At 42.9% G+C, this 26681-nt stretch overlaps 1 protein-coding gene across 2 annotated transcripts in view; it reads right to left on the bottom strand.

Moving 5' to 3' along the window:
- piezo1 (piezo type mechanosensitive ion channel component 1 (Er blood group)) overlaps window positions 1-26681 on the bottom strand; it is a 298079-nt gene that overhangs the window by 175820 nt on the left and 95578 nt on the right. For both annotated transcript variants that reach the window (XM_080186829.1, XM_080186830.1), the window contains exon 3: window positions 15384-15503. In XM_080186829.1, the coding sequence (XP_080042955.1) occupies window positions 15384-15503 (120 nt within the window). The remainder of the gene's footprint in view (window positions 1-15383; window positions 15504-26681) is intronic.

Raw genomic sequence — 26681 nt, 5'->3', positions numbered from 1 at the left:
TTGATCCGCAGAGAGATTTCCAAAAAGAAATAGGCTACAGATGAGGTAATTGAGGTGAGCTACAGGGCATGCGAGCGATGGAAACTTGTTGACTTTAAACTGTGACTTGCAATAAAGATTTAGTATTATTCTGATCCCAGCACATTTTGTTTCTTGCCATATATTAAACTTGACTTTCTTTTCATCTATCTTGGTGTTAGATTTCATAAACAGGGAACTGGGGTGGCCGGGGAGGCAGTACGTGGGGAGGGGTGGTAAAATTGCATAATTTTCGAAAGCAGCTGCAGCGCTGTGTACATAAACACCCTACAATGTTAATGATAAAACCTTGTTACAATGATGGTGGGATCGCTCCTGTCTGTCAGTCTGTCAAACGGGCGGCCTGCCAAATAGGTGGCAAATAGACAGCAGGATGGGGGGAGAAGGGTCAGGGTGGGGAAGATAAACTACTGGTAGCAGAAACTGCATCTAGGAACTCAAGTGGATTGTCCCCAGCATTAGAAAGGGAGCATCAGATCCAGCCTTACATCCAGGAAGAGCAGGGCTGGAGCTCAGAGCTGGAGGTAGATGAGTGACTGGAGGGGAATGGGTTTGGGGGGAGGTGAATTGGGTTTGGGGGAGGGGAAGAGGAGAGGAGAGGGAGGAACGATTGGAGCTGGGGAGGGATATTTTCACAATTGCAGGAAGGGGTTAGTCAGATCCATGGGAGGCCTAAAGCTTCCTTTGGAATCCTGGAGACCATTTCTGCCCCACAAGAAAACCTGAGAAATATTGTTTAGCGTTTACCTGCTGGGCCTCTTTCTGGTCCAGGATCCAGCTCCTGGGAAGCCAACTATGACCTCCCCAGCTCAACCTGTCCCCTACCCTCACCCACATCCCATCCTCGCCCTCATTCACATCCAGACCCTCACCCACATGACCCTTCTGGTTGATATTGCAGATCCTGACACCATCAGAGCCAATCAGCATTTTTAAAATTGGGACTCAGCTTCCTTCCTGTTGGTGGTCAAATGAGCAACTTAACGAGGCACCTATACAAAATGGCTCAATATTAAAGACAAAGAAGGACATCCTAATCATCGCAAGTTACTGGTAGTTATAGTCTGTTGACAGTGATTTATTGCAGGTGGATTAAGTCCTGACGCTGACTTTGTCAAATCAAATCCCTTGTGATCACTCAATGACTATCCTGATTTTGTGAATATCGTTTCTATTCAGCGAAATGGAAACTACAACACAAAATAACTTACGGTTCAGCAGTTTCAATGACACTTGGCCAAATGTGCTGAGAACTGAACCGTCATCTGGTGGATCAAAACATGTTTTATTCATGAGAAAACATTGCAAGAGTATATTCAGGGGAATTGGTCACTGCTGTTATCCCACACTAGAACTCACCACCTCAGGCTTAACATTTTCTTCTGCATCTGACTCAGCGTCCAATCACTTTTTCCAACATTTGCAACAAACAAGACATTTTCCTTCTCTCAATCAACAGTCTAATTTCTAGACCAAGGAAAATATTGAATTGGCTTTAGATTGAGTGAAGTCCACACCTAGGAATATGCTGTCACTATCAAACTCTGTGTGCTTAGAGACAGGAATGAAAACATCCTGAAATGAAGGTGACATGAGTAAGAAAACAAGACTGATTGATTCTGGAATTAGTTTTTTTATTCATTCATGGAACATGGGTATTGGTGGCTGGCCAGCATTTATTGGTCATCCCTAGTTGCCCAGACCAGGCAAGGACAGCAGATTTCCTTTCCTTAAGGACATTAGTAAACCAGGTGGATTTACCTGACAATGGTTTCATGGTCATCAGTAGATTCCCAATTCCAGATACCTTTTGTAATTGCATTTAAATTCCACCATCTGCCAAGGCAGGATTCGAACTCAGGTCCCCAGAACATTAGCTGAGCTTCTGGATTAATAGTCCACGGATAAGACCACTAGGCCATTGCTTCCCCATTAGTGCTGTGCAATATCTGGGTCTCCATAAGACAAAAATACATAGGAGCAGAATTAGGCCACTCAGTCCATTGAGTCTGCTCCGCCATTCAATCATGACTAATATTTTTCTCATTCCCCATTCTCCTGCCTTTTCCCCATAACCCCTAATCCCCTTATTAATCAAGAATCTATCTCTGTCTTCAAGACACTCAATGACCTGGCCTCCACAGCCTTCTGTGGCAAAGAGTTCCACAGATCCACCACTCTTTGGCTGAAGAAATTCTTCCTCATCTCTGTTTTAATGGATTGTCCCTTTAGCCTGAGGTTGTGCCCTCTGGTTCTAGTTTTACCTAATAGTGGAAACATCCTCTCCATGTCCACTTTATCCAGGCCTCACAGTATCCTGCAAGTTTCAATAAGATCCCCCTCTCGTCCTTCTAAACTCCAACGAGCACAGACCCAGAGTCCTCAACCTCATACGACAAGCTCTTCATTCCAGGGATCATTCTTGTGAACTTCCTCTGGACCCTTTCCAAGGCCAGCACATCCTTCCTTAGATTTGGGGCCAAAACTGCTCACAATATACCAAATGTGGTCTTACAGAGCCTCAGAAGTACATTTCTGTCTTCACTGTTTCTGAGTAAGAAATTGGCCTAAATTAGCAGTTATCTCTTCACCCAATTTATATGAAAAAGGAAACTTGTGTAACATGGATTCTGTGAAGAAAAAGATTGTAGAAGAACACGTTATTGAAAACTTACCTTAAAGTCAAAATCTAATTTTAGCAAATCTTATATTTGTGCATGTGACTTATTTTAGTCTTTATGTACTTGGGAGTATGACAGAAAATCAACAAATTTCAAATCATTACTTTTAACTTAATCACCTTCATTTCCGCTTCCAATTTGGTCGTATTTTTCGATTCCTTGTTCTCCTCTCCTGAAAGTGGTGACTCTCCTGGATACAGTGAAAAGATTCTGAAGCTCTTTGGATTTTACCCAAGTAATTACCCCAAAGTTCAACCTTGGGTCACTGCATATTGATTGCATTTGGCCTCTCATTGGCTAAAAGACACTGAGACTAAAGTTGGACCTGATTGGATGCGTTCCATAATCATAAAACAGACTCATTAAGGACTAATTCCAAGGACCAATAACCCACACAAGGAAGCAGGTTTCCGGCTCCCTTCATGAGTAAACGAATGGACTGACTCCTGTTTTAGAACCACGACGGGTGACTACGCCATCTTCGAGTCGGCATTGGGTGTGTTGTACTCAGCTTTTCTCAGCGCCGGCCCATTGCAGCTACATATAGCTAAGTTTAATTTAAAAGCTTGACGTGCAATCAGCTCCACAGCACCCCCAAAGGCCATTCCCATACCACGATCGTTCTGTTTCAGTTCTCAAATTCCCAAACATTGAGCCATACCATTGCTTCTGAAAAGGCAAACAGTCGCATATCCATCTGGGCTCAGTGGTTAGCATTGCTGCCTCACAGCACCAGGGACCCAGGTTCGATTCCCAGCTTGGGACACTGTCTGTGTGGAGTTTGCACGTTCTACCTGTGTCTGTGTGGGTTTCCTCCAGGTGCTCCGCTTTTCTCCCACAGTCTGAAAGATGCGCTGGTTAGCTGCATTGGCCAAGCTAACTTCTCCCTAGGGGTGTGCAGTGGTGGGGGGTGGGGGGTGGGGCTTCCTACATACCCATTTCAGTTCCAAAAACATGCTTAAAGGAATTTCCCCTCATTGAGGGCAGTTGTGTATGTTGACAAGATTAGATAAGTAGTAATTCAGCAAATGGTTACATTCTTTCTATCAATGTTTCTGTTTGTCACTCCTGTAATTCCCAGAATTCTCTAGGGTTCTGCCACTCATGATCCGCGAGATTTTTGGATGCTAAAATTCCCAGCTGTAGCAGTGTCCCCACTCACTTCATGGAGCCACCGCAGAGAGGTAACAAGGTAAATGTCACGCCATTCTGTTTCAGATGGTACTAATTTGGATAAGTGTTGGCTAAGACATTTGGAAAGCCTTCCCCGCCTTGCTTCAAATAGTGCCATGGGATACTTTGCATTCACCTGAGTGAGGGGAGGGGGGGTGTTTAGTTTAATGCTTCATCAGAATAACTGCACCTCTGCATCTTATTTCACTATTAGTCAACCTGGCTTACATGCTCAAGTCTCTGAGATGAGGCTTGGATCCCTGATCTTTTGCCTCAGAAGTGAAAGTATCACTTAGCTGAAATGAATATATTTGAAGGCAAGAGGCCTTAAGTATCAAGCATCAATTGACAGCACTTTTGGCCATATCTGGCATTTTACATCTGTGCACCGAGCAGGCCTATGCAATTCAGAACAGTACAGTGGCTCTATGAACACTGCAAAGGCAGTATGGTGGTTAGAGTACAGTGGTTAGCACTGCTGCCAGCGACCCAATTCCACTTCCTGTTCAATTCCGGCCTGGAGTAACTGTGTGGAGTTTGCACGTTCTCCCTGTGGCTGCATTCCACTGGATGCTCCGGTTTCCACCCACACTCCAAAGATGTGCAGGTTAGATTAATTGGCCATACTAAATTGCCCCTTAGTGTCAGGGGAATTAGCAGGGTAATTGAGTAGGGTTAGAGGGGATAGGGCTTGGGTGGGAATGTTGACGGTGCTGGCTCGATGGGCTGAACGGCCTCTGTCTGCATCGGGATTTTATGATTCTATTCCATGTGAAAAATGTGCTCATGTCAAATGGTTATGCACATATATAGTAACACCAGCACAATTTCAAGAAAAATAGATTGACTAAGAATGCAATGATCACTGCTTTTCACCATCTTTTGTCTTCAGCAGTTAGGAGGGAGTGGCAGCCTAAGATGTTGTCTTCCCTCCTATAAATGTCAATGATATCCTATAATGTTTGATGATGTTATGTTTTGACAGTGGGAGTCACATTTGAGTTTCAGAAATTCAGAAAGTTTCAGAAATTCTCACCGTAGCCTCTCCTGCAACTATTGAGAAATTGTTCATGAAAGGATGGCAACTGAATTGGACAATAATGGTGGTTTTTAATTCTAATAATACAACACTCACCCTTGTATGGCCTCTTATTCAAAAGCTTAGCATTTCTTTCTGTTTTATAAACAATGTGCTGGCTCATCCCCTTGTGTTATCTTTCTACTCTTTAGATGTGTTTCTTTTTGGAGAAAATATATAACATGAAAGCCCTGACAACACGCAAATCCTTGTTTGGAACATCTGAAACCGCTTCACACATTGAATACTTTTGAAATGTACTGACCTTTGTATATTCATCACATTTATGGTTGTGATTTGAACGAAGGATTTGGGTATTGTCAGGGCATTTTGTGTTATATATTGTTTCCGAAAAGAAACATATCTAAAGATTAGAAAGCTAACACGATGGGATGGCCCAGCAAATTCATTGTAAAACAGAAAGAAAGGCTAAGCTTTTGGATGTTACTCTTTGTGAGAACTGGAGGGGAGAATGTGATACTTCGTGAGAACTTCAAGGCTATATTGATGGACTGTCCTGTTAGCACGGCAGTGTTTGATCATTCTTTCCAAAAGGAACAGAATTGTCAATGTTGCTTGGAGACATTCCTGCGTGTTTACTGACCAGATGGCATCTTTGGTGAACTGTATGCTGTGTACAAGTTTGCTGCTTCCTCCTCATTGCAATAAGACTACTTTCAAAAGTACTCCATTGTTTGCTAAACACTCTGGGACATTCTGAGGTCAGGAAAGATGCTAATATAAATGCAAACTCACCTTTATTTCCTCTTTCACCATCTCTTATGTTCATGGGGAATACGGAGGAGGAACTAAGTATCATCATTAGAGAAGTAGTATTAGACCAACTAATGGGGCTAAAGGCAGAAAAGTCCCCTAGCTCTGATGGCTTACATTCTAGGATCATAAAAGAAGTAGCTACAGAGATAGTGGATGCATTGGTTGTAATTTTCCCAAAAATCCTTGGATTCTCGAGAAATACTGGAGGATTGGAAAACTGCCAATGTCACACCCCTATTTAAAAAGAGGCGGGGGGGGGTGGTTCGGCAAAAAGCGGATAATTATAAGCCAATTATTTTCCAACATATTGTTGGAAAAATGTTGGAATCAATTGTTAAGGAAGTGATAGCAACACATTTGGAAAATCATAATCTAATCAGAATCAGCCTAGTTTCATGAAAGGCAAATTGTGTCTGACTAATTTATTAGAGTTTTTCGAGGAAGTCTCAACCAGAGTGGATAGAGGGGAACTTGTAGATGTAGTGTATTTGGATTTCCAGAAAGTATTTGATAAGGTACCTCATACAGTTTATAAAGCAATATGGATAGGTTAAGTAAATGGGCAAAAAGTTGGCAAATGGAGTATAAAGTGGACAGATGTGAAGTTATTCTTTTTGGAAGGAGAACAAAAGAACAGAATAATTAAAAGGAGAAAAACTGCAGAAAATTGTAACACAAAGGGACTTAGGGATACGTGCGCACAAAAGACAGAAAGCGCGTACAGAGATGCAGCAGGTAATCAGGAAGGCTAATGGGATGTTGGCCTTTATTTCAAGGGGGTTGGAGTATAAGAATAGGGAAGTCTTGCTGCAACTGTGCAAGGTATTAGTGAGATCACATCTGGAGTACTGTGAGCAGTTTGGGTCCCCCTTTTTAAAGAAAGATATTATTCAATTGGAAGCAGTTTAGAGAAGGTTTACTAGAATGATCCTCGATACGGAGGGATCAGGGTCTTATGAAGAAAGATTAAACAGGTTGGGACTCTACTCATAGAAACATAGAAAACAGAAGCAGGAGTAGGCCATTTGGCCCTTTGAGCCTGCTCTGCCATTCATTTTGATCATGGTTGATCATCAAATTCAATATCCTGATCCTGCCTTCCCCCCATATCCCTTGATCCCTTAGCCCCTACAAGCAGATCTAACACCTTCTTAAAATCACAAAACATTTTGGCCTCAACTACTTGCTGTGGTAGTGAATTCCATGCATTCACCATCCCTTGGGTGAAGAAATTTCTCCTCACATCAGTTCTAAAAGGTTTAACCCTTATCCTCAAACCATGACCCCCAGTTCTGGACTCCCCCCACCATTGGGGACATTCTTTCTGAATCTACTCTGTCTAATCCTGTTAGAATTTTATAAGTTTCTAAGATATCCCCTCTCATTCTTCTCAATTCCAGTGGATATAATCCTCATCTGACAGACCTGCCTTTCCGGGAATCAGCCTGGTAAACCTTCACTGTACCCCCTCTATAGCAAGAACATCCTTTCTCAGATAAGGACACCAGAAATACACTCAATACATTCAAGCTTCACCTTTCACATGCACTCTCTCAGATTTCAGCCAGGCTAAGCAGCACACCACTGCTCCAAAAGCCCACAGTAAGCAGTCACCAGACTTCAGCTGTCCCCTCGAATCCTCTGGCTTCTCGAGCCCATTTTGTTTTAAGTCTGCTTCCTGCAGCTCTGTCTCTTTGATTCAGAGTCCTTTCTTCTGATCCTTACTTTTAGCTCATTTAACAGGAGCTGTAACAGAGTCCTGTCCTCGATTCTTGCCCAGACTGTCTTCCTGGGGCCATCTCCTGGGACCGCTTTCCATCCCACTCTTTGGTTTTGGAACTTCCTAGCTTTCTTTGAGATCTGCTCCCTGCAGCTCCCTTCCCGCTACTTCTGGCGCTTGCTGCAGAATGGCATTCTGCTGTGGGCATGCAGAAGATCACGGGACTTTCTATCCGGGTTGTTTTCCTTTCTTTCTTGTTTTACTTTTGCTGCTCTTTCTGTGCAGGTATAGAGCTGGCTCCCAACCTGAGAAAAGATCAGAAAATAAACTATGCACGTGCGCAGCCCTGTTTCCCAAGCTGAAGACCAGAACATGCCCTAATCGTGGACACGTGGCCATTCTCCAGCCAGCACACACGCAGAGCCGGAGGGAAAAGGAACCAACTGTGGAGGTGGATAATTATTTGATAGATCAAAGAATAAAGGGCAATGGGGAAAAAAGCTGAGGCCAGCATAGACTGTTGGCAGCATAGTGGCACAGTGGTTAACACTGCTGCCTTACAGCACCAGGATCTGGGTTTGATACCCGGCTTGGGTCACTGTTTGTGCGAAGTTTGCACATTCTCCCCATGTCGACATGGGTTTCCTTCGGTTGCTCCGGCTTCCTCAGACAGTCTGAAGATGTGCAGGTTAGGTTGATTGGCCATGCTAAATTGTCCCTGAGAGTCAGGGAGATTAGCAGGGTAAATACGTGGGGTTACAGGGATAGGGATAGGGGTGGAACCGTTGTTGGTGCTGACTTGATAGGTGAAATAGCCTCCACCTGTGTTGTAGGGATTCTATGTAAAGATCGGCCATGATCATGTTCAATGGTGGGGTAGGCTTGAAGGGCCCAGTGGCCAATCCATGCTTTTATTTCTTGTGTTCTTGTTAACTGTGCATGGCCATTCTAAGACAGGTGTGTGCGCAGAGACCCCCAGGATCTTTCGGGAACTATAGTCCTTGAACTCCAAGGGCCCAATCTCCAACTTACCTTTTAAGACTTGATGTCCCTTTTTTCACGCCACCATTGAGAAAAAATAAGTAAAGAAGTCAACAATTCCATCACCACAACTCAAATAAAAACATCCTCTTTCTATATTAACCTGAATTTTCCACTCAGTAAAGGGTGAATACTGAAAGCAAAATTGTTTCCTTAAGTTTCAGTCGTGAATCAGCTTGAACGAACACCATCTTCACAGGGGTTGTTTGATAAATCTTTGCTTACTAGCTTACAGGCATACAATGAAAAATTATTACCCATTGTTCTATCACTCACACATTAGGATCACAAATAAACAAATGTAACTACATTTTTGTATACACTATGCAGTGCTAATCATGAAACTTGGACATGGTTGGAATTGTGGTAAAATTCATATCTAACTTCAATGGAAATTGAGGCTTTCATTGGATGACAAATTAGCGGTGTTTTCTGAGTTCTCAAAATGGGGAAAATAAGTTCCAAATTAAATCCCAGCTGGGATTTGGCCTCAGTCAGTATCATGGCATCCATTCAGAATCTGATTACTCAAACATGTTTTTACTGGATTCTATGAATGACAAAGAAAATATTGTTTCATAAGCTAAACAGCTGATTGGAGAATAAATTATGGATAAAGAAAGGAATTCTGAAATTAAGGCAAAGGTGACAACAATCAGATCAAAGTTTTCAGCCTCTGGAGCATGACTACTTTTAGATGATAAATAACCACAGGTCAAACTCATTTGGAGTCCAGATTTCCAATTCCTAAGCCAATTTCTTCACATTTTACCCAAATGTCATAATTTCCAATCTAACTAAGCAAAATGACATCTTTACTTGGTAAAAAAAATCTGTAACAGATGATATCTTCATCTCTCACAGTTTACCCTCTGATTTCAGCTTCTCTGCCGTTGGCCATTCACACCTTCTATTCTCTCTGTGGACTGCCATTAGCAGAGTTTCCCCTTGTTTCTGTGGCTATGACTCATCTTTCATTCCCTCACCCTGCAGCATAAATATCTTCCACTCTCTATGCCATTAAGCTTTGATAAAGGGTCATGTGGACTCGAAACATCTGCTCTTTTCTCTCCTTACGTTACTTACCTTCTCCCTGGCATGTCAACAACCTATATACTTGGCCGGGCCTTTAAACTTATCTGGTTTGCAGCAGCTAGCGGGGTAAAAAATAGAGGGGGCAAGGCTTACTTTCCTGTAACTGAGCTGTCTGATCGCAGGCTCCAGGGGTTCACAGATCTCACCCAGCCTGCATTGAAAGCTTGGGCCAGACAGGATCACCTGGATTTCCAGGTATGTGGCTTGGAGTAAGAAGGCAATGCGACTCAACCGCCGTTCCATCAGAAGCTACGGCATATTTGTGCAGCAAATTACCAAAGATAGAGTAAAATACAAATTATAGAACCAATTCTCAAAACAGCAAAAAACACTTGGGCATAGCCAGATATGGCGATTTTGGTTAAAATGGGCCAAAACAGTTCCACACATCTGGATAGGTGGCACGGTTTAATCTTCCAAAGTAATAAAGTACAGATAAGTTGTGTAAATAAAGTACACATGACTTAAAAGCAGCAGCATTGTTTTGTGAAACAGACATGGAATAGAGTAAAGGCAATTATTACTCAACCAGTCGAAACATCCATTGACTTCATCAATTGGAACACCATCACCTCCAGGTTGCCTCTACATCCCATCCCATCTTAGATATACACAGCCATCGTTGCTGGGTCAAAATCTCCTAACTATTTACTTCCCCGAACCTTTCCAGCACTTCACCACTTAGGCTGCAGTGATTTATTAAGTGGCCTATTAAGAAGGCTGTGGATGGACAATAAATGTCATTGGAGGGGCATCCAGGCTCAAAACGTTGGTCTATCCTCTCTCCACAGATGCTGTCAGACCTGCTGCGATTTTCCAGCATTTTCTGTTTTTGTTTCAGATTCCAGCATCCGCAGTATTTTGCCTTTATTAATAAGTGCTGTCCTTGCCAGCAATGCCCACATCTCAAAGAATTCTCTTTCAAGTCACATGATATCGTGATTTATGAACGAAACTTAACAAACCTAAACCAGCCCATTACAAAAAGCTCAAATAATACAAAGTTTTCAGAGTTGTCAACACAACCATACTTCCAAAGAGAGCAGGTTGTCTGACATCCTTTCGAGAGTTGAGCTTGTCTGAAAACCTCAGCTGATGCTGCTGACAGATCAAACCTCGCACATTGCGCACACTTCCTGCAAGTGTCACACTACAGGTTCCCTCACAGTGATCGCCCTCGAGTTCACCCCTGGTGAATCAGAAAAGTACGGTCAGGAACGTGTTAAAGGAAATATGTATGGCACTTACAGGAAGTGCACACAATGCACCAGATTTATGACAGTTCAGCATTATTAACGGAGATTTTGTGCGTCCAAAAAAAGGAACTCTCCAAGCAACCCAACTTGTTATCTGGGGGGCATGGGGGGAGCATCACTATGTGGACAATAGGGGAAAATCTACAGAAAATAAAAAGCCAATGCCTTCTTACAAAACTTTTGCACCCCCTAGATCCTGCATTTCTCATCTGAACAAACAGCATTTCAGGCAATGTCACACTCTTTCAGTAAGAGCTGCGCTGACAGCCTAAATTGTGTGCTCAAGTCTGTAGAATGGGATGGCATGACCTCATGATCTGTTGATTCAGAGGAAAGAGTGCTGCCACTGAGTCACACTGATGTACAGATCCTTAATTGATGACAGAGCTGCTCTGCATGCACAAATCATGCTAAATGTACAGTTGTCCAAGTGTGCGCACAGTGGATCTACTGCACAGGGAATCTATAGCACAGGATAAATAAGATCGTTTCAACATTACAGAATTTAAATGGTGCAACTGAAGCATAACGTTAGAAAGGAATTTTTGACCAAGTCAGCATAGTTTATTGCTGTACAATGTTCTTGTGTAAATAGGCTTATTATGTGGGACAGCACGTGAATATGCCAGATGCAGAGGAAAAACAGGAAGTGTCTTTTGCAGATCATAATTTCCATAAAGATCTTTACCAAAGTAATTACGTATGATTTATGATTAGATAGGATTCATTCGTTAGCTTTTAATTTCTCCCATTCCGAGGGCATTAAATTATTGTTGGAAAGCATTCCTGGGTGACAGGCAACCCCAGTTTGTTTTTCACCTCTGAAGGATAATAGCATAGAGCAGCACGGTGGTTAGCACTGCTGCCTCACAACACCCGAGTTCGATTCCCGGCTCGGGTCACTTCTGTGTGGTGTTTGCACATTCTCCCCATGTCTGCGAGAGTTTCATCTGAGTGCCCTGGTTTCCTCCCAAGTCCAAAGATTTGCAGGTTAGGTGGATTGGCCACACTAAATTGCCCCTTTGTGCCAGGGGGACTAGCAAGCATAAATGCATGGGGGAGTGGGGAGAGGGCCTGGGAGGGATTGATGCAGACTCGATGGGCCAGATGGCCTCCTTCTGCACTGTAGGGTTTTATGACTTCAGTAAGCTATTTGACCGCAGAAGCCATTGCCATCTATCTACAGATATGTAAGTAGAAGGAGTCACCCTCACCGTCTCAGTTAAGACCAAAAATTTGGAGACAAACCTCCGGGAGCAAATGGTTCAAGCTAATCACTTACTGAAACTTTTATTATAACACAATATAGGTTTGACAAATTTAAAAGTTTTGTGTTATAATAATTAATCATGATTAATCTCTGGGTTAAAAAGAAATTTGAGTTAATCTTGGTTTTAATTGCACCGTTAATTTGAACTGCATTGTTGTAAGCATTGATAGTCACAAGGAAAATAAAATGGATGCATTGAAGAGCACTGGTGGTTGTACAATGTTAGTATAAAGAGTGTTATACCAAGACAATCAAGAGGCACTCAAACATCTGAACAAAATCTTACCTGGAAATTAAAGAAATAATAAATGCAATATTCAAATCATTCTTGGGTATTCCCTTGGGAAAGGGAATGAGCTCCTGTGGGTGTAATGGGCGACACGGTAGCACAGTGGTTAGCACTACTGCTTCACAGTTCCAGGGACCTGGGTTCTATTCCCAGCTTGAGTCACTGTCTCTGTGGAGTTTGCACATTCTCCTTGCTTCTGCGAGGGTTTCCTCCGGGTACTCCGGTTTTCTCCCACAGTCCAAAGACGTGTGGGTTAGGTTGATTGGCCATGCTAAATTGCCCTTAGTGTCGTGAGATGCGTGGGTTAGAGGGATTAGTGGGTAAATATGTAGGGAGATGGTGATAGGGCCTGAGTGGGATTGTGCTCAGTGCAGACTTGATGGGCCAACTGACCTCTTTCTGTACTGTAGGGATTCTATGAATTGAATGGAAGGTATCCCGTTTGACTCCGAAATCTGCTTCAAAATGGTCCAAGCTTTCCCATTTTCTCCCTCCTCTTGCTGCCTCCTCTCTCAGGTTTGGCCTCACATATCCCCATTCCTTCTTCCTTCTTTCTACATTGCTTCCAAGGTCAGTATGCATTAAACTAACGGCTGCAAAGATTTGCATATTAAATCACAAGATTTAGTTTAGAACATAAGAACATAAGAAATAGGAGCAGGAGTAGGCCATCTAGCCCTTCGAGCCTGCCCCGCCATTCAATAAGATCATGGCTGATCTGTCGCTGCTCAGTTCCACTTTCCCGCCCTCTCCCCATAACCCTTAATCCCCTCTCCTATCAAAAACCCATCAACCCGCTTCTTAAAAATATTTAGCGAGGCAGCCTCCACCACTTCAACGGGCAGAGAATTCCAGAGATTCACCACCCTTTGAGTGAAGAAGTTCCTCCTCAACTCTGTTCTAAACCGCCCCCCTTTTATCTTGAGGCAGTGCCCCCTAGTCCTATTGTCTTTTTTGAGCGGGAAGAGTCTTTCCACCTCTATCCTATCCATCCCATTCATCATCTTATACGTCTCAATGAGATCTCCTCTCATTCTTCTAAACTCTAACGAGTACAAGCCCAGTTTATTCAGCCTCTCCTCATAGCTCAACCCCCTCAACTCCGGTATCAGCCTAGTAAACCTCCTCTGCACTCCCTCCAAGGCCAAAATATCTTTGCGCAGGTGCGGCGCCCAAAAATGCACACAGTACTCCAGTTGCGGCCTCACCAATGCCCTATACAGCCGCAGCAAGACCTCCCTACTTTTATATTCAATCCCCCTCGCTATGAAGGCCAGCATCCCATTCGCCTTCCTGACCACCTGCTGCACCTGCAAGCTGGGTTTTTGCGACTCATGCACAAGGACCCCGAGGTCCCTCTGCACCATCGCCTGCTGCAGTTTTTCGCCTTGTAAGTAATAGTCCTTCCTACCATTTTTCCTACCAAAGTGGACCACCTCACACTTGCCAACATTAAATTCCATTTGCCATTTCCTGGCCCATTCGCCCAGCCTATCTAGATCCTTCTGCAGACTCTCCACACCCTCCGCACAATTTGCCGTTCCCCCAATCTTGGTGTCATCAGCAAATTTCGACACCATACACTCGGTTCCCTCCTCCAGATCATCTATATAAATGGTAAATAGCTGAGGCCCCAGCACCGACCCCTGGGGCACTCCACTAGTCACCATCCGCCAATCCGAATAGCACCCGTTGACCCCCACTCTCTGCCTCCTATTTGACAACCAATCCTCTATCCACGCTAACACCCTACCCCCAACTCCATGTCCCTCGACCTTCTGCAATAACCTTTAGTTAGCGGATGTCCCTAATTTCATTACAAAACTTAGTCCAAAAGAAACTTTAGCCAACAATTGGCCGCATTATTTCCATAATTCATTATTTCAAAATAATCCCAATTTATTAATAGCAAATTGTCAGCAGCAGCTGCAAGAAGTGGGAAGGAAGAAATAGCATATGACCTTCTCTGGCAGACTCTATTGTTTACAAGCGTCTGTACTTCACAACATCATCCTCGGTCTGTGTGCCAATTTAATTAAAATGGGCAACACCAAGTGCCACAGGGAAGTCTAATAAATAAAATTAAAGAAAAGTACTTTGACTTCCCTGATAGGTAACAAATCCACCAGGTATTGTATTACAGTGCAAGAGGAGAGGATGGCAGATTTGAATGGGTGAAGTTAGGGCAGCACGGTGATTAACACTGCTGCCTCAGTGCCAGGGACCTGGGTTCAATTCCGCTCTCGGGTCACTGTCTATGCAGAGTTTGCACATTCTCCCCATGTCTGCATGGGTTTCTCCCAGGCTCTCCGGATTTCTTCCACACTCCAAAGACGTTCTGGTTAGGTTGACTGGCCATGCTAAATTTCCCCTTAGGGTCAGGGGGATTAAGGGGTTATGGGGATGGAGCGCTGTATGGGATTGCTGTCAGAGCAGGCTCGATGGGCCGAATGACCTCCTTCTGCACTGTAGGGCTTCTATGATTCTCTATTGTTACCTGATCCTCAGCCTGCACATTAATCAGGGTGACACCAGCCACAGGGCTCTTCAGCTAGAGAAATGAGGGAGCAATTACCTGGGTTTGCGCTTCCCAGTCACTGTGGCTCAGCGGTGATGATCTCCGTGGTAAAAGGCCTACCCACAATGCTGTTTTGGCTCACAATGATGAATGGTTACTTGGACACAACACTGGATAGCAAACTCTACTCCAGACAGAGCCAGGATCAAATCAAGTTGCTTTAAAAGCCTATTGTGGGCCAAAAGGCCGCTGTTTTTTCAATTTAGAAAACTACCAGGAGAAAAAGAGAGCTGAAAATTCTCCAAACACTTTTTAAAGGTACGCCTGGCGCGCCACAACAAGAATTTCTTTTTTTAAAAAGAGTCACACAGAAGCATCAGTCTATCAGTATCTAAAGCACACACCATTGTTGATGGGAAAAAAAATGAATATTCATTTGTACTTACAGTTATTGCCCAACAAATCTTCATCTGCCAAAACATATAGAGCAACCTGAAAGCCTCCATGTGCACAGAGAAAGAGAATACTGGTTCCCAGCAGCGCTTTGATTAAACGACCCGTGTGGCCTGATGGAAGAAAATATAATTATAATAGAATCATAGAATCCTAGAAACCCTGCAGTGCAGAAGGAGGCCATTCAGCCCATTGAGTCTGCACCAGCAACAATCCCAATCAGGCCCTATCCCCATAACCTTACATATTTACTCTTCTAATCCCCCTCAATAATCAACACAGTTAGGTGATGGCTTGAAGCAATCTCCAAAAAAAAAAGCAGCAGACGTTTTAGATCATACTCTCAATCACTAAATCTGATTTGGCAACTTCACATCTTGAATGAATATTTCCCCCATTCCTTTGTATTCCTGCATCCTCTTTAAGGTTCCAAATGCCATTTCCAATTTCCTGTTGGAGGCTTGGGTTAGCCCAGTGCCTATGATGCGCCTACTGACTGGAAAAATGCACTGAGCCATCAGAGGAATCTATATTCTTGGGGGCAAATGCAGAATCACTTTCTGGAGTACATTACCAGCTGCATTTCAGAGTGTTGGAAAACACAGCATAATGGGAGCAAAATGTTATCTGTCCAACAGGAACTCGCTTTGTCGAGTTGATTTTTTTATCCAGGAGAGGCAGCAAATGGAAATTTTTAACTGGGGACGGTCCCTCCCGGCCTGGAGGGCACACAATTGATTCCAGGTGGAAAGTACTGGGCAACTGGTCGGGAGTGGGTTTTGGGCAGAGTCTTACTGGAGGGAATAGGGGACAGGAAATCCCTAACTCTCATAGTGGGGCCCAAAGGAGGCGCACTCCAGGCCCTAAAGTGTCTTCAGATCAGCTGCCAACATGCAGCAGGAAAGACACAGCGGCTTCTTCATGCGGCCCTGGTTAAAATTGCAACCTTATTGACGTACTAGATCCCCATGTGACAAGAATGTATGAGGCTGCAGGTTTAACATACAACAATCCAAAATGGTCGTGGTTTGAGCAGATATCTTGTTTCTACCTACCCACCAGATGAGTAAGATTAAAATCAACCTCAACATTTATACTGTGGTGTTGTTTCTATAGCAACCAGACTGACATTAAAAACAACTGCTTATTTACAAGCTTTTATACACAAAGCCCATATAGGCGTCTCAGACATCCCACTTCCTAAGGTCTGCAGCCCCGTGCTTATGTCAGTTAGCTCCTTGTTGTCTGGAGGATGCAACCTATCTCCACTCTGTCACCAATAAACTAGTCACACAATACATTCACAGAGCGCTGTGACCAGAGGTAACAGTACAGTTGCAATTTCAAAGTATAAATGAGTGAATAGTGAAGGCAGGGATATTCAAAATGTGAAACAGTACATGTCCTGCCATCTCAGCTTTTGCTCATGCTCGACCCTGCCAGAAAATCAGCCTTTTTCTAGGCCTCATCGTGTGTAGTCAACTTTTAACTGAGCCTGTACCATCTCTTGGATTGTGTCCATTGCATTATCTGGCCTGCCTCTGTGGATTAGCTTTCTATTCCCCAGCTGGGACCACATTGGATGAGCTCTAGTCTGCTCTTGCACTGCTGAATGATCTCGTCTTTGGTCTTCCCTCAGCCCAAGTATCAGTGGCTCATCCCAGGTAATGAGGTTCTCCATCCCAGTCTGCACTCTCCTATCCTCACCGAACTGCTCCCCTCTATATAAACTCTGCTATCCATATTCACTGCCGCCTGCTTTACCTCAGCATGGTGTCTGCAGTCCCAATCACAAGCAAGCAACGACATCTCCAATCATGTGCTTGAAATTTTCACCACCCATAACCCACTTCCCCCATCGAACCCCAACTTCTTTCAGCGTCTGTCCCCGAGATAAACCCTCCTCCTACTTATAACTCCACTTTCAAACTCCAAAGCTCCCTAAGTTTCTGGCCTTCAATTCACACTGATACCTCAGCAGCTGTGAACCTTTGGTGCTATTGCCCTGACAAATATCTTATGTCTCTGATCCCCTTGCTATAGCTCCCATCTTGGCTCCCCCAGTTTCAAAGGGTGTAAACACAAATACATATGGAACATAGATGGCTTAGTTTTCTGTTCCACCACATCAGGCTCCACTGACCTCCAGTTTCCTTTTTCCAAAGCATCCTCTACTCGAGGTTCATCCTGGAGAGAATAGTATCCAGCTTCTTTTCTCAATTACCACCTCCTTAAATTTCCATTCCCTGATCCCTTCACCTCCACAGTGAACAACTATGAGTAGCTCATGGATTTCTTCATTACCAAGACATGGAAAATTTCCGTCCTCTTGTTTCTCCTCTTCACTTCACCGAAATCAAAAGCTTCTCTGCGCCCTATCCCACTGCTGACTTCCCCTTTCCCTCGCTCCATATCTATGTCTTTCTCTAGATTATTTCCCCCAACCCCCCTCTTATAGGTTGAGATTTTCCAACTCTGTCATGACGGGACCCGCCGCAGGCAAGCCGAAAGATCCCATTGGCGGGCAAGTCTGAAAAATCCCGCCCAATGTCTCCAAGCTGATCTCATCCATAAAATCCATCTCTTCGCCCCTCAACTCCTGACCTCCCAACTTCCCTTACTGGCCCACTTGATAAAAAGATTAATAAGGAGGGAAAAATTAGAGTATGAGAGGAAGTTAGCCAGATACAGAAAACAGATAATAAGAGTTTCTACATATATTTCAAAAGGAAAAGCATAATGAAATTGAGAGATAGTCATTTGGTGGCACAGAATCTGAGTAATGTTGAAGAAAGAGGCATGCTGTTGAAGCTTTTCAACTTGCACTCATCAGGATAGTTCACAAGAATACCAATAGTAAAGAGAATAACAACTTATACTGCATGAGAAGAGTTAGGTTAGATGCATTGACCCAAACAGGTGCTGGAGTGTGGCGACTAGGAAAATTTCACATTAATTTCATTGCAGTGTTAATGTCAGCCTTACTTGTGACTAATAAATTATCTTTAACTTTAAAAGAGAGTGCTAATTGGTTGGCAGTCTGATTGGTAGAAGTGTTGTTAATGAGGACGCACCAGGGAAGATTAACTGCCAAGCTTTTGTTCAAATACAAATGAATCAGATCGACTCGGATTGGTCAAGCCATTGCCATGGGAAATGAAGCAGAGAATGATCATCTCCTAGACTTTTGTTTAACTGATAAAGGCACAATGTGTGGCCATGCTCTTTCTGTCTGCAAAGGACAGGCCCTTATGTGTAAATATCTGTAGCCTCTAGCACACGTAAGTGAGCCACACTGTGGGCCCGGCTGATCATCTTAAACTTGCCGTCAGTGTCATTCTTAGCACAATCAGGATTGTTTAGCAAGTTCTGTCCAATTGTGGAGTCACATCTAATATTGGACACTACGCTTTGCCTTTTTCAAGCGCAGTTTGGTTGGGTATAGCCAATACTTTGCCTGTTGCAAACAGCCATAGGGAGGCAACGTTTGATATGATCTGTAGTCATTGCGATGTGCAGCCTAGGTACCTAGAATCACACCAGCACTAAAATCCACACACACCACATTAGGAGTGCCATGGTGACACAGTGGTTAACACTGCTGCCTCACAGTTCCAGGGACCCAGGTTTGATTCCCGGCTTGGGTGACTGTGCGGAGTTTGCACGTTCTCCCCATGAATACGTGGGTTTCCTCTGGATGCTCTGGTTTCCTCCCATAGTCCATGCTGGTTAGATGGATTAGACATGCTAAATTCTCCCCCAGGGTACCTGAAGTGTGGCGACTAGGGGATTTTCACAGTAATTTCATTGCAGTGTTAATGTAAGTCTACTTGTGACACTAATAAACAGATTATAAATTCATTTGTGTGATTGGCGGAACATCGTTTTGGTTTGACGGCAGCATCCTGTTAGTGGAAAATACTACTCACGTTGCTACTGCACAGTAACAGTGTGAAAAGGCTGGCTTTACACATTGCTCACGAATCACAACAATCACTTGTAATGTGAATGCCTGATAGAGTTGTGAGGCCTCAAGACCCACCCCAAACATACATGTCTGATAACCCAACAAAGGGACTGGAATAGTCATCCTTAATAATGGCTACCCTGGCCATGCTAAGCGTGACCAGACAGTCCTCATCGAAAACAAGTTACAAAAACGCTTGATGAACTTCTTTCAGGAGTGGAAGATATGATAGAATGAGCCAAGAGGATGAATTCTATCTGTGTATGCATAGGCAGCCCAAGACACACAAATTTGATGTCCCCTTTCTTATTTGAACGGTTCTGCACAATATGAATTGGTTAAATAGTTGTGCAAGTTGCCACAATCAGTTCTGAGCAAGTTTTCCAGATATTTGGTGAAGGATTACATCAGCTCTGCAAAGACCATACAGGACTTGCATTTGGATAGCAACATCACGTCCATGTGCTCACTCGGCATTGTTATCCTACTCACTAATTTACCAGTTAAGAAAGTCATAGACATTTCACTGTGTCATTATATCATGAGGATCTAGAGCCACCACTATTGTCTGAATCCACCAAATTTAGGAACTCAGTAATTCACGCAACTGGGTTCAATTTTAATGACAACATATCAACTCATATAGATAGTGTTACCATGGGATCTCCTATAGGTCCAGTTCCCACTAACATCTTTGTCAGTTTCCATGAGAAACACATCTTCAATGAAATGATATTTCATTTTTGCATATTTCCAATGTGTAAGTGATACGTTTGCTAAAATTAAATCTGCAGCTGCATGTAAGAATTTGCTTTCACACCTTAATGGGCTCCATCCTGCACTCAAATTCATCTTTAAAATGGAGCAGTCAAATGAGCTCTTTTCCTTGACGTGCTGGTTAAGAGATCTGCCAATGGGTTCTCCAACATGGTCTGCTATAAGCCTACTTTCACTGGTCTATGTATGTGTAAAGATCCCTACAGTTCCACAAAATACAGTCCCTGTAAATCAGGACCAAGCCATTTGCTCACCATGCAAGCTTAGTACCAAAATCGGGCACATCAAAGCCAGCCAGCAGGATAATGGCTACCCTGATCAGATCATTGCTTGCTGTACCTCATGCAAACTGATCAATAGGCCTAAGGCCAACACTTGCAGTCTTGAAAAGTATCCAGTCTACCTCAGATTCTCCTAAAGAGGTGTTTCAGAAACTCAAAGGTGAAACCAGCTGTTCTACACAGTTACTATGCAGTAGCAACTCAAGTGGAAAATTAAAACCAACGCATCTGTTATCTCAGCAGCAACTTCTTTTAAGACCCTGTTACTATGCAGCAGCAACATGAGTTGTATTCATCACTAACAGGATGCTGCTGTCAAGCCAAAATGACATTCTGCCTATCACATAAATGAAGAAAGTACTACATAAATTTCAGTTCCACAGTGATGCCAGATATGTAGACCATATGTTTGAACGACTGGTGGATCGTATCAAAGAATACGTCCCTTCAGCTGGTCACAACAAGAAAATCCTGACCATATCCACCAGCTCGTGCTTGCAAAACTCAAAGCATAATGTCCAACATTAGATATGATTCTGCGATTGCACAATACTTGCTAAACAATCCTGATTGTGCTGAGAATTGCACTGGCAATGTGCTCAAAATTGTCAGGCTTGCACTGTGGTTCACTTTCACATGTTAGAAGCTGTGTGTGGTTATACGTAGAAGCGACGTATATTGTTGTTAGCTTCTACATATAACCACAGACACGGCCCTGTCTTTTGCAGACAGAAAGAGCACGTCCACACATTGTGCCTCTTTCAACTAAAAAAAATTTCCCTCATTTATTCCCCATGTCAATGCCTTGATCAGAGTCAACTTGCCTCATTTGAATTTGAACAAAAGCTTGGAAGTTAATCGTTCCCTGGTGCACTCTCGATTGCAATGAACAGAAAGGCAAATGAAATGTTCATCACCAATGAACTGTAGCGGCAGTGTATACTATCTATAAGATGCATTACGGGAACCCACCAAGTCTCCTCAGGCAGCATCTTCTAAACTAATGACCATTGCCATCTCGAAGGACAAGGGGAGCAGAAACATTGGAACACCATCACCTGGACATTCCCCTCCAAGTCACTCACCATTCTGATTTGGATTCTGATTTGTTTCTTCACTGTCACTGGATCAAAATCCTGGAACTCCCTTCCTAACAGCACTGTGGGTGCATCTACATCACATGGACTGCAGCAGCTCACCACCACCTTCTTAAAGGCAATTGGTGATGGGCAATAAAGACTGGCCTTGCTAACAATCCCCATATCTCAGAAACAAATTTTTAAAAGTATCTTTGCTTGATAAAAATGTAATATATTCATATACAAGGACATATTCACTGCAAACAAAAGGACCATCTTCAAGAGTTTCACTTTGCTTAAATTACGCAGGAGTCCAGGGAATCTATCATTCCTCATTGCCTACGCCTTGCATAGCGAATGCAAATAGTGTCAATTTGCCATCCAATCAGGACCCATTTCTCCCGTAGAATAAGAACATAAGAACATAAGAACATAAGAAATAGGAGCAGGAGTAGGCCATCCAGCCCTTCGAGCCTGCCCCGCCATTCAATAAGATCATGGCTGATCTGTCGTGGCTCAGTTCCACTTTCCCGCCCTCTCCCCATAACCCTTAATCCCTTCTCTTATCAAAAACCCATCAACCCGCTTCTTAAAAATATTTAGCGAGGCAGCCTCCACCACTTCAACGGGCAGAGAATTCCAGAGATTCACCACCCTTTGAGTGAAGAAGTTCCTCCTCAACTCCGTTCTAAACCGAATTCTCCTATAGTTTGAAATTTGGAATTTTCACTTCATCCTGATGAGTGCAATAAAATAAACTTTGGCAACATTACTCTTTTCAGCAATATTCAAGCTCTAGATTCCCAAGGGTCAGTCATTTGCTAACTTTGCATCGTCAAAATTTAAACCAAACTGTGAATCTAACATAACAACCGTTAGTTGCTTTTAAAAGAGTAAAACTGATTTCTGCTTCAGGAAATTTAGCTTGTGCAGAAAACTAGAGATAAAAAAAAAACTGTAAATTTTTAAAAACGCATTTCCAGGTTCCCAGCACTAACTCAGGCAAAAGTGAAAACCTAAACTGAGAACAAACCCTCTTGTGATGGTTTACATACCCATAAAAATAACTCAAACATTTGAGTAAAATACCCTCAAATATTGTAAACAGCTCAAAATCTCATTGCCTTCAAAACCTGGAAGCACTTATCTGAAAACGGATACAACTAAAAGAACAAAAGCAGCAGCTAATTTATTTCATTTCTGTAATTTTCCATAAGAAAGTACCTTACAAAATGCATTTCCAGGAACTCTCCGCCAGGATCTTGTGTTATGCTAAATTCAGAAAACAAGCTGAGTGTTTATTGCTGAATATTACATCAGATAAGTAACGATCCTCATCTATGATTCTGTGATTGTGCTGTTTAAGCTATTGATAAGGGGCTTTTTATTTTAAATCCTGGGATATGGGCAATGCTGGCAAGGCCACATTTATTGACTATGCCCTGAAGCCTCACAAATGTGCTGACAGGCCATCTACTTGAATGACAGCAGCACTTGTGGCATAATAGATTTGACATTGGTTATCACTTCTGGGACTGGTGTTTCAACTAGACCCACACTAATGAGATAAGATTTTCCTCTGTTCACCGCAAGGGTTATTAACAGGGGATTAATTTTGGGTGCAATGTAGTGTCAGCACTGATATTTTCATGTTATTAAAGGCACAATTAAATGTAAAACAGAGCTGCTTTCACACCTTGTTTTAATTTGTATTCCAGGAGAGCAGCCAGCTCGCAGCACTTACACAACTAAGGCTAATTTTATAACAGCTTTGGAAATGTCCGTGCCATTGAGCAGAACCAGGCAGCTGGCCACAACCCAGAATAAAGCTGTTGACTTGTCATGCCTTGTCACTACAATCATCTCATTTCTAGCTTGTTTAATTCACAAACACTTGTAAAACTGAGTCTACAAATCCATCTCCAAACATGTTTACACCACTCAACATCAGGAGCTGCCCCAAATACAATGCCAGAAAATCTGTTTTAACGAGATTGATTGAGGGACAGACATTGGCCAGACCATTTGAGAACTTCATTTGTCAGGTAGTGCTTTGTGACCTTTTAGAACTACTAGGTGAAACTTTGTTTCATACAAATAATATCACCTTCAACAGTACCGCACACCCTCAGTACTGCACTGAATTTTCAGCTAAGTTAATGCCCATCAGCTAGTTTACTTTATTTATATAATTTTCCATTAAAATACCTTACAAAGCACATTTGCAGGAGCTCACTGCCAGAATCCTATATGTTATGCTAAATTCAGGAAAAAACCTGAGTGTTTATTGCTGAATATTACATCAGATAAGTAATAATCCTTGTGCTTAACTGAGTTTTAAGCTCACAATCCTTGGAGACAGAAGCAAGGGTCTAATGATACAAATGACTGTGATATAAATTCATCACTCAATTTTCACGTCTCATCTCCCCTCTGTAATCCTGTCTGACTTCATCATGATTGGCCTTAAGCAGGGTTTTACCAAGCAAGGATTTTTGGGCTGATTTTTAAAAATCACTAATTCAAATAGGAGCAACACTAAGAGTGACTGCCTGATGCACGATGTAAAGCAGCAAGTTGGATTTTGATTTGATTTATTATTGTCGCACGTATTAACATACAGTGAAAAGTATTGCTTCTTGCGCGCTACACAGACAAAGCCTAGCATTCAGAGAGAAGGAAACAAGAGAGTGCAGAATGTAGTATTACAGTCACAGCTAGGGTGTAACATAAGAAATAGGAGCAGGAGTAGGCCATCTAGCCCATCGAGAAAGATCAGCTTAATGTGAGATAAGTCCATTCAAAAGCCTGATGGCAGCAGGGAAGATGATGTTTTTGAGTCAATTGGCACTTGTCCTCAGACTTTTGCATCTTTGCCCCGATGGAAGGAAGTGGAAAAGAGTACGTCTGGGGTGTGTGGCACCCTTGATTATGCTGGCTGCTTTTCCGAGGCAGCAGGAAATGTAGACAGAGTCAATGAGTAGGAGGCTGGTTTGAGTGATGGATTAGGCTTCATTCAAGACCCCTTGTAGTTCCTTGCAGTCTTAAGCAGAGCAGGAGCCATACCAAGCTGTGATACAACCAGAAAGAATGCTTTCTATGGGGCATATGTAAAAATTGGTGAGAGTCATAGCGGACATATCACATTTCCTTAATTTTCTGAGAAAGTTGGTGGGCTTTCTTAACTATAGTGTCGCCATGGTGGGGAGACCAGGACAGGTTGTTGGTGGTCTGGACACCCAAAAACTTGAAGCTGTTGACCATTTTTACTTCGTCCCCATTGATGTAGACAGGGGCACGTACTCCATTATACTTCCTGATGTCAATGACAATCTTCTTCATTTTGTTGACATTGAGGGAGAGATTATCATCGTCGCACCAATTCACCAGATGTTCGCACAATATTCAGTCCCGAACAAAGTCAGTAAACATCAGTCGCTTCATTAACTCCATTACTGGAGGTGGACGATGGTCATGATTCCATTTGGTTGTCAGTCTGTACCTCAAAAACAAATGTACAGATTTCAACAACATTTGGTACACAGAGAGGTATGAAGAATTGACCAAATTTTGGCAAAGACATGGATGTGGATCCTGGAAAATTTTTTTTACCGGATCCATTAACATTGGGAAATGGAACGAATTGACATTTTTAAAGAACTTTGTGGATTATTTTGTTTAGAATGTTGTGTATCGTCTCAGCTCCTGTGATGGAATTCGTCATAGGTGTCAAAATATGAGCAGAATTTTCAGAGAGGGTTATAGGATGTTGATGGGCCGAAAGCCTCCTCGGTGAGATAGAAGCTTTTAATTTTTTTTCAGTTTTGTGGTTTGCAAGTATTAAGCAGGCAGGGAAAAGCATCTAAGGACAAGTTAATTAATGGCCAAGTACGTTTAATTGTATTTTTGTTACCTCCACCACAGAAGGTGGGAGAAGGTTATGTTTTCATCCCGCTTTTTTTTTAGCCTGTAAATGATACAGCTCAAAAGTGAATGGATAGATTTCAATAAAAATTAGCACACAGATAAGATATTATCCAAGATTTTGGCAAAGGTTCTGGAATTTTATGGAAGCATAGAATCCGGAAGTACAGAAGGAGGCCCATAGAGTCTGCACCGACTCTCCGGGATGTTACAGACTTTTAAATCCCAACTGGTAACCTCACCCACATGGTGGGAATGGGGCGGGTTCAAGTGAGACACTTGTTTACCACTCTGCCTGATTTTACAATCAGTTTATCAGATACATTCAGAAATAGCTCAAAATTGATGGCAAGGTGAAAATCTCCACAGATCAATTCAACAGCTATGAGTGTCTGATGAAATCTCACAGGAACAATTCCACAGATTTCTTCTTGGCTTCATCACATGAAGGATGTAGTGTAAAATAGTGAACTAAAAACTGCAGTGGGAACAGTGTGTCTTATACGGTTTTCTGGGTTTTTGAAGAGAGGTTTCACCAGGCGAGCTCATATCTTTTCAACGATCAGGCAAGTTAAGATATCAACTTCTTCTAAACAGTAAGTACATTTTTATTATCTATTCATTTCAGAAGGTGCTGAGCTGCGCACTTCTGGATTGGCAATCATCTGTTATGGCCTTAGAGGCTGATTTCTGAGGGGCAGTCTCTTCCACCGCTGGCATATCTGAATGGCACTGGTCTGAAGTTGACTGATATTTCCTTCCAGAGCACTCCCTTTTCCATCATCTGGTCATTTCTTTCCGTCCTCTGATTTTTCCATGCCTTTCTGATATGTTGCTTTCCAGCCATTCTAATCAGCAATGAGGATTTCCTATCCATCAACCCCAATCTCCATCAACCTGATATCTCATTTACAGACATCCACATATTGCAGATGGGACTTATTGTTTTTGTGCCAATAGCAAGCTCACCACAGGACATATCTTTGAGGATGCCAACATCCATTCGGCACACATGACCCAGCCAATGAATTCGGTGGCACAGTGGTTAGTACTGCTACCTCACAGTGCCAGGGACACAGTTCAATTGCCAGCTTGGGTGACTGTCTGTGCGGAGTCAGCACATTCTCCCCATGTCTGTGTGCGCTTCCTCCAGGTGCTCCAGTTTCCTCCCACAGTCCAAAAGTAGTGCTGGTTAGGTGCCAAATTCTCTCTCAGTGTACCAAACAGGTGCCAGAGTGTGACAACTAGGGGGTTTTCACAGTA

Source organism: Carcharhinus amblyrhynchos, chromosome 4 (assembly GCF_965287045.1).
Source record: "Carcharhinus amblyrhynchos chromosome 4, sCarAmb.v2.hapA, whole genome shotgun sequence".
NCBI lineage: Eukaryota > Metazoa > Chordata > Chondrichthyes > Carcharhiniformes > Carcharhinidae > Carcharhinus > Carcharhinus amblyrhynchos.
Note: the sequence above shows the minus strand (reverse complement) of the source record. Positions and strands in the feature narration are given on the sequence as shown.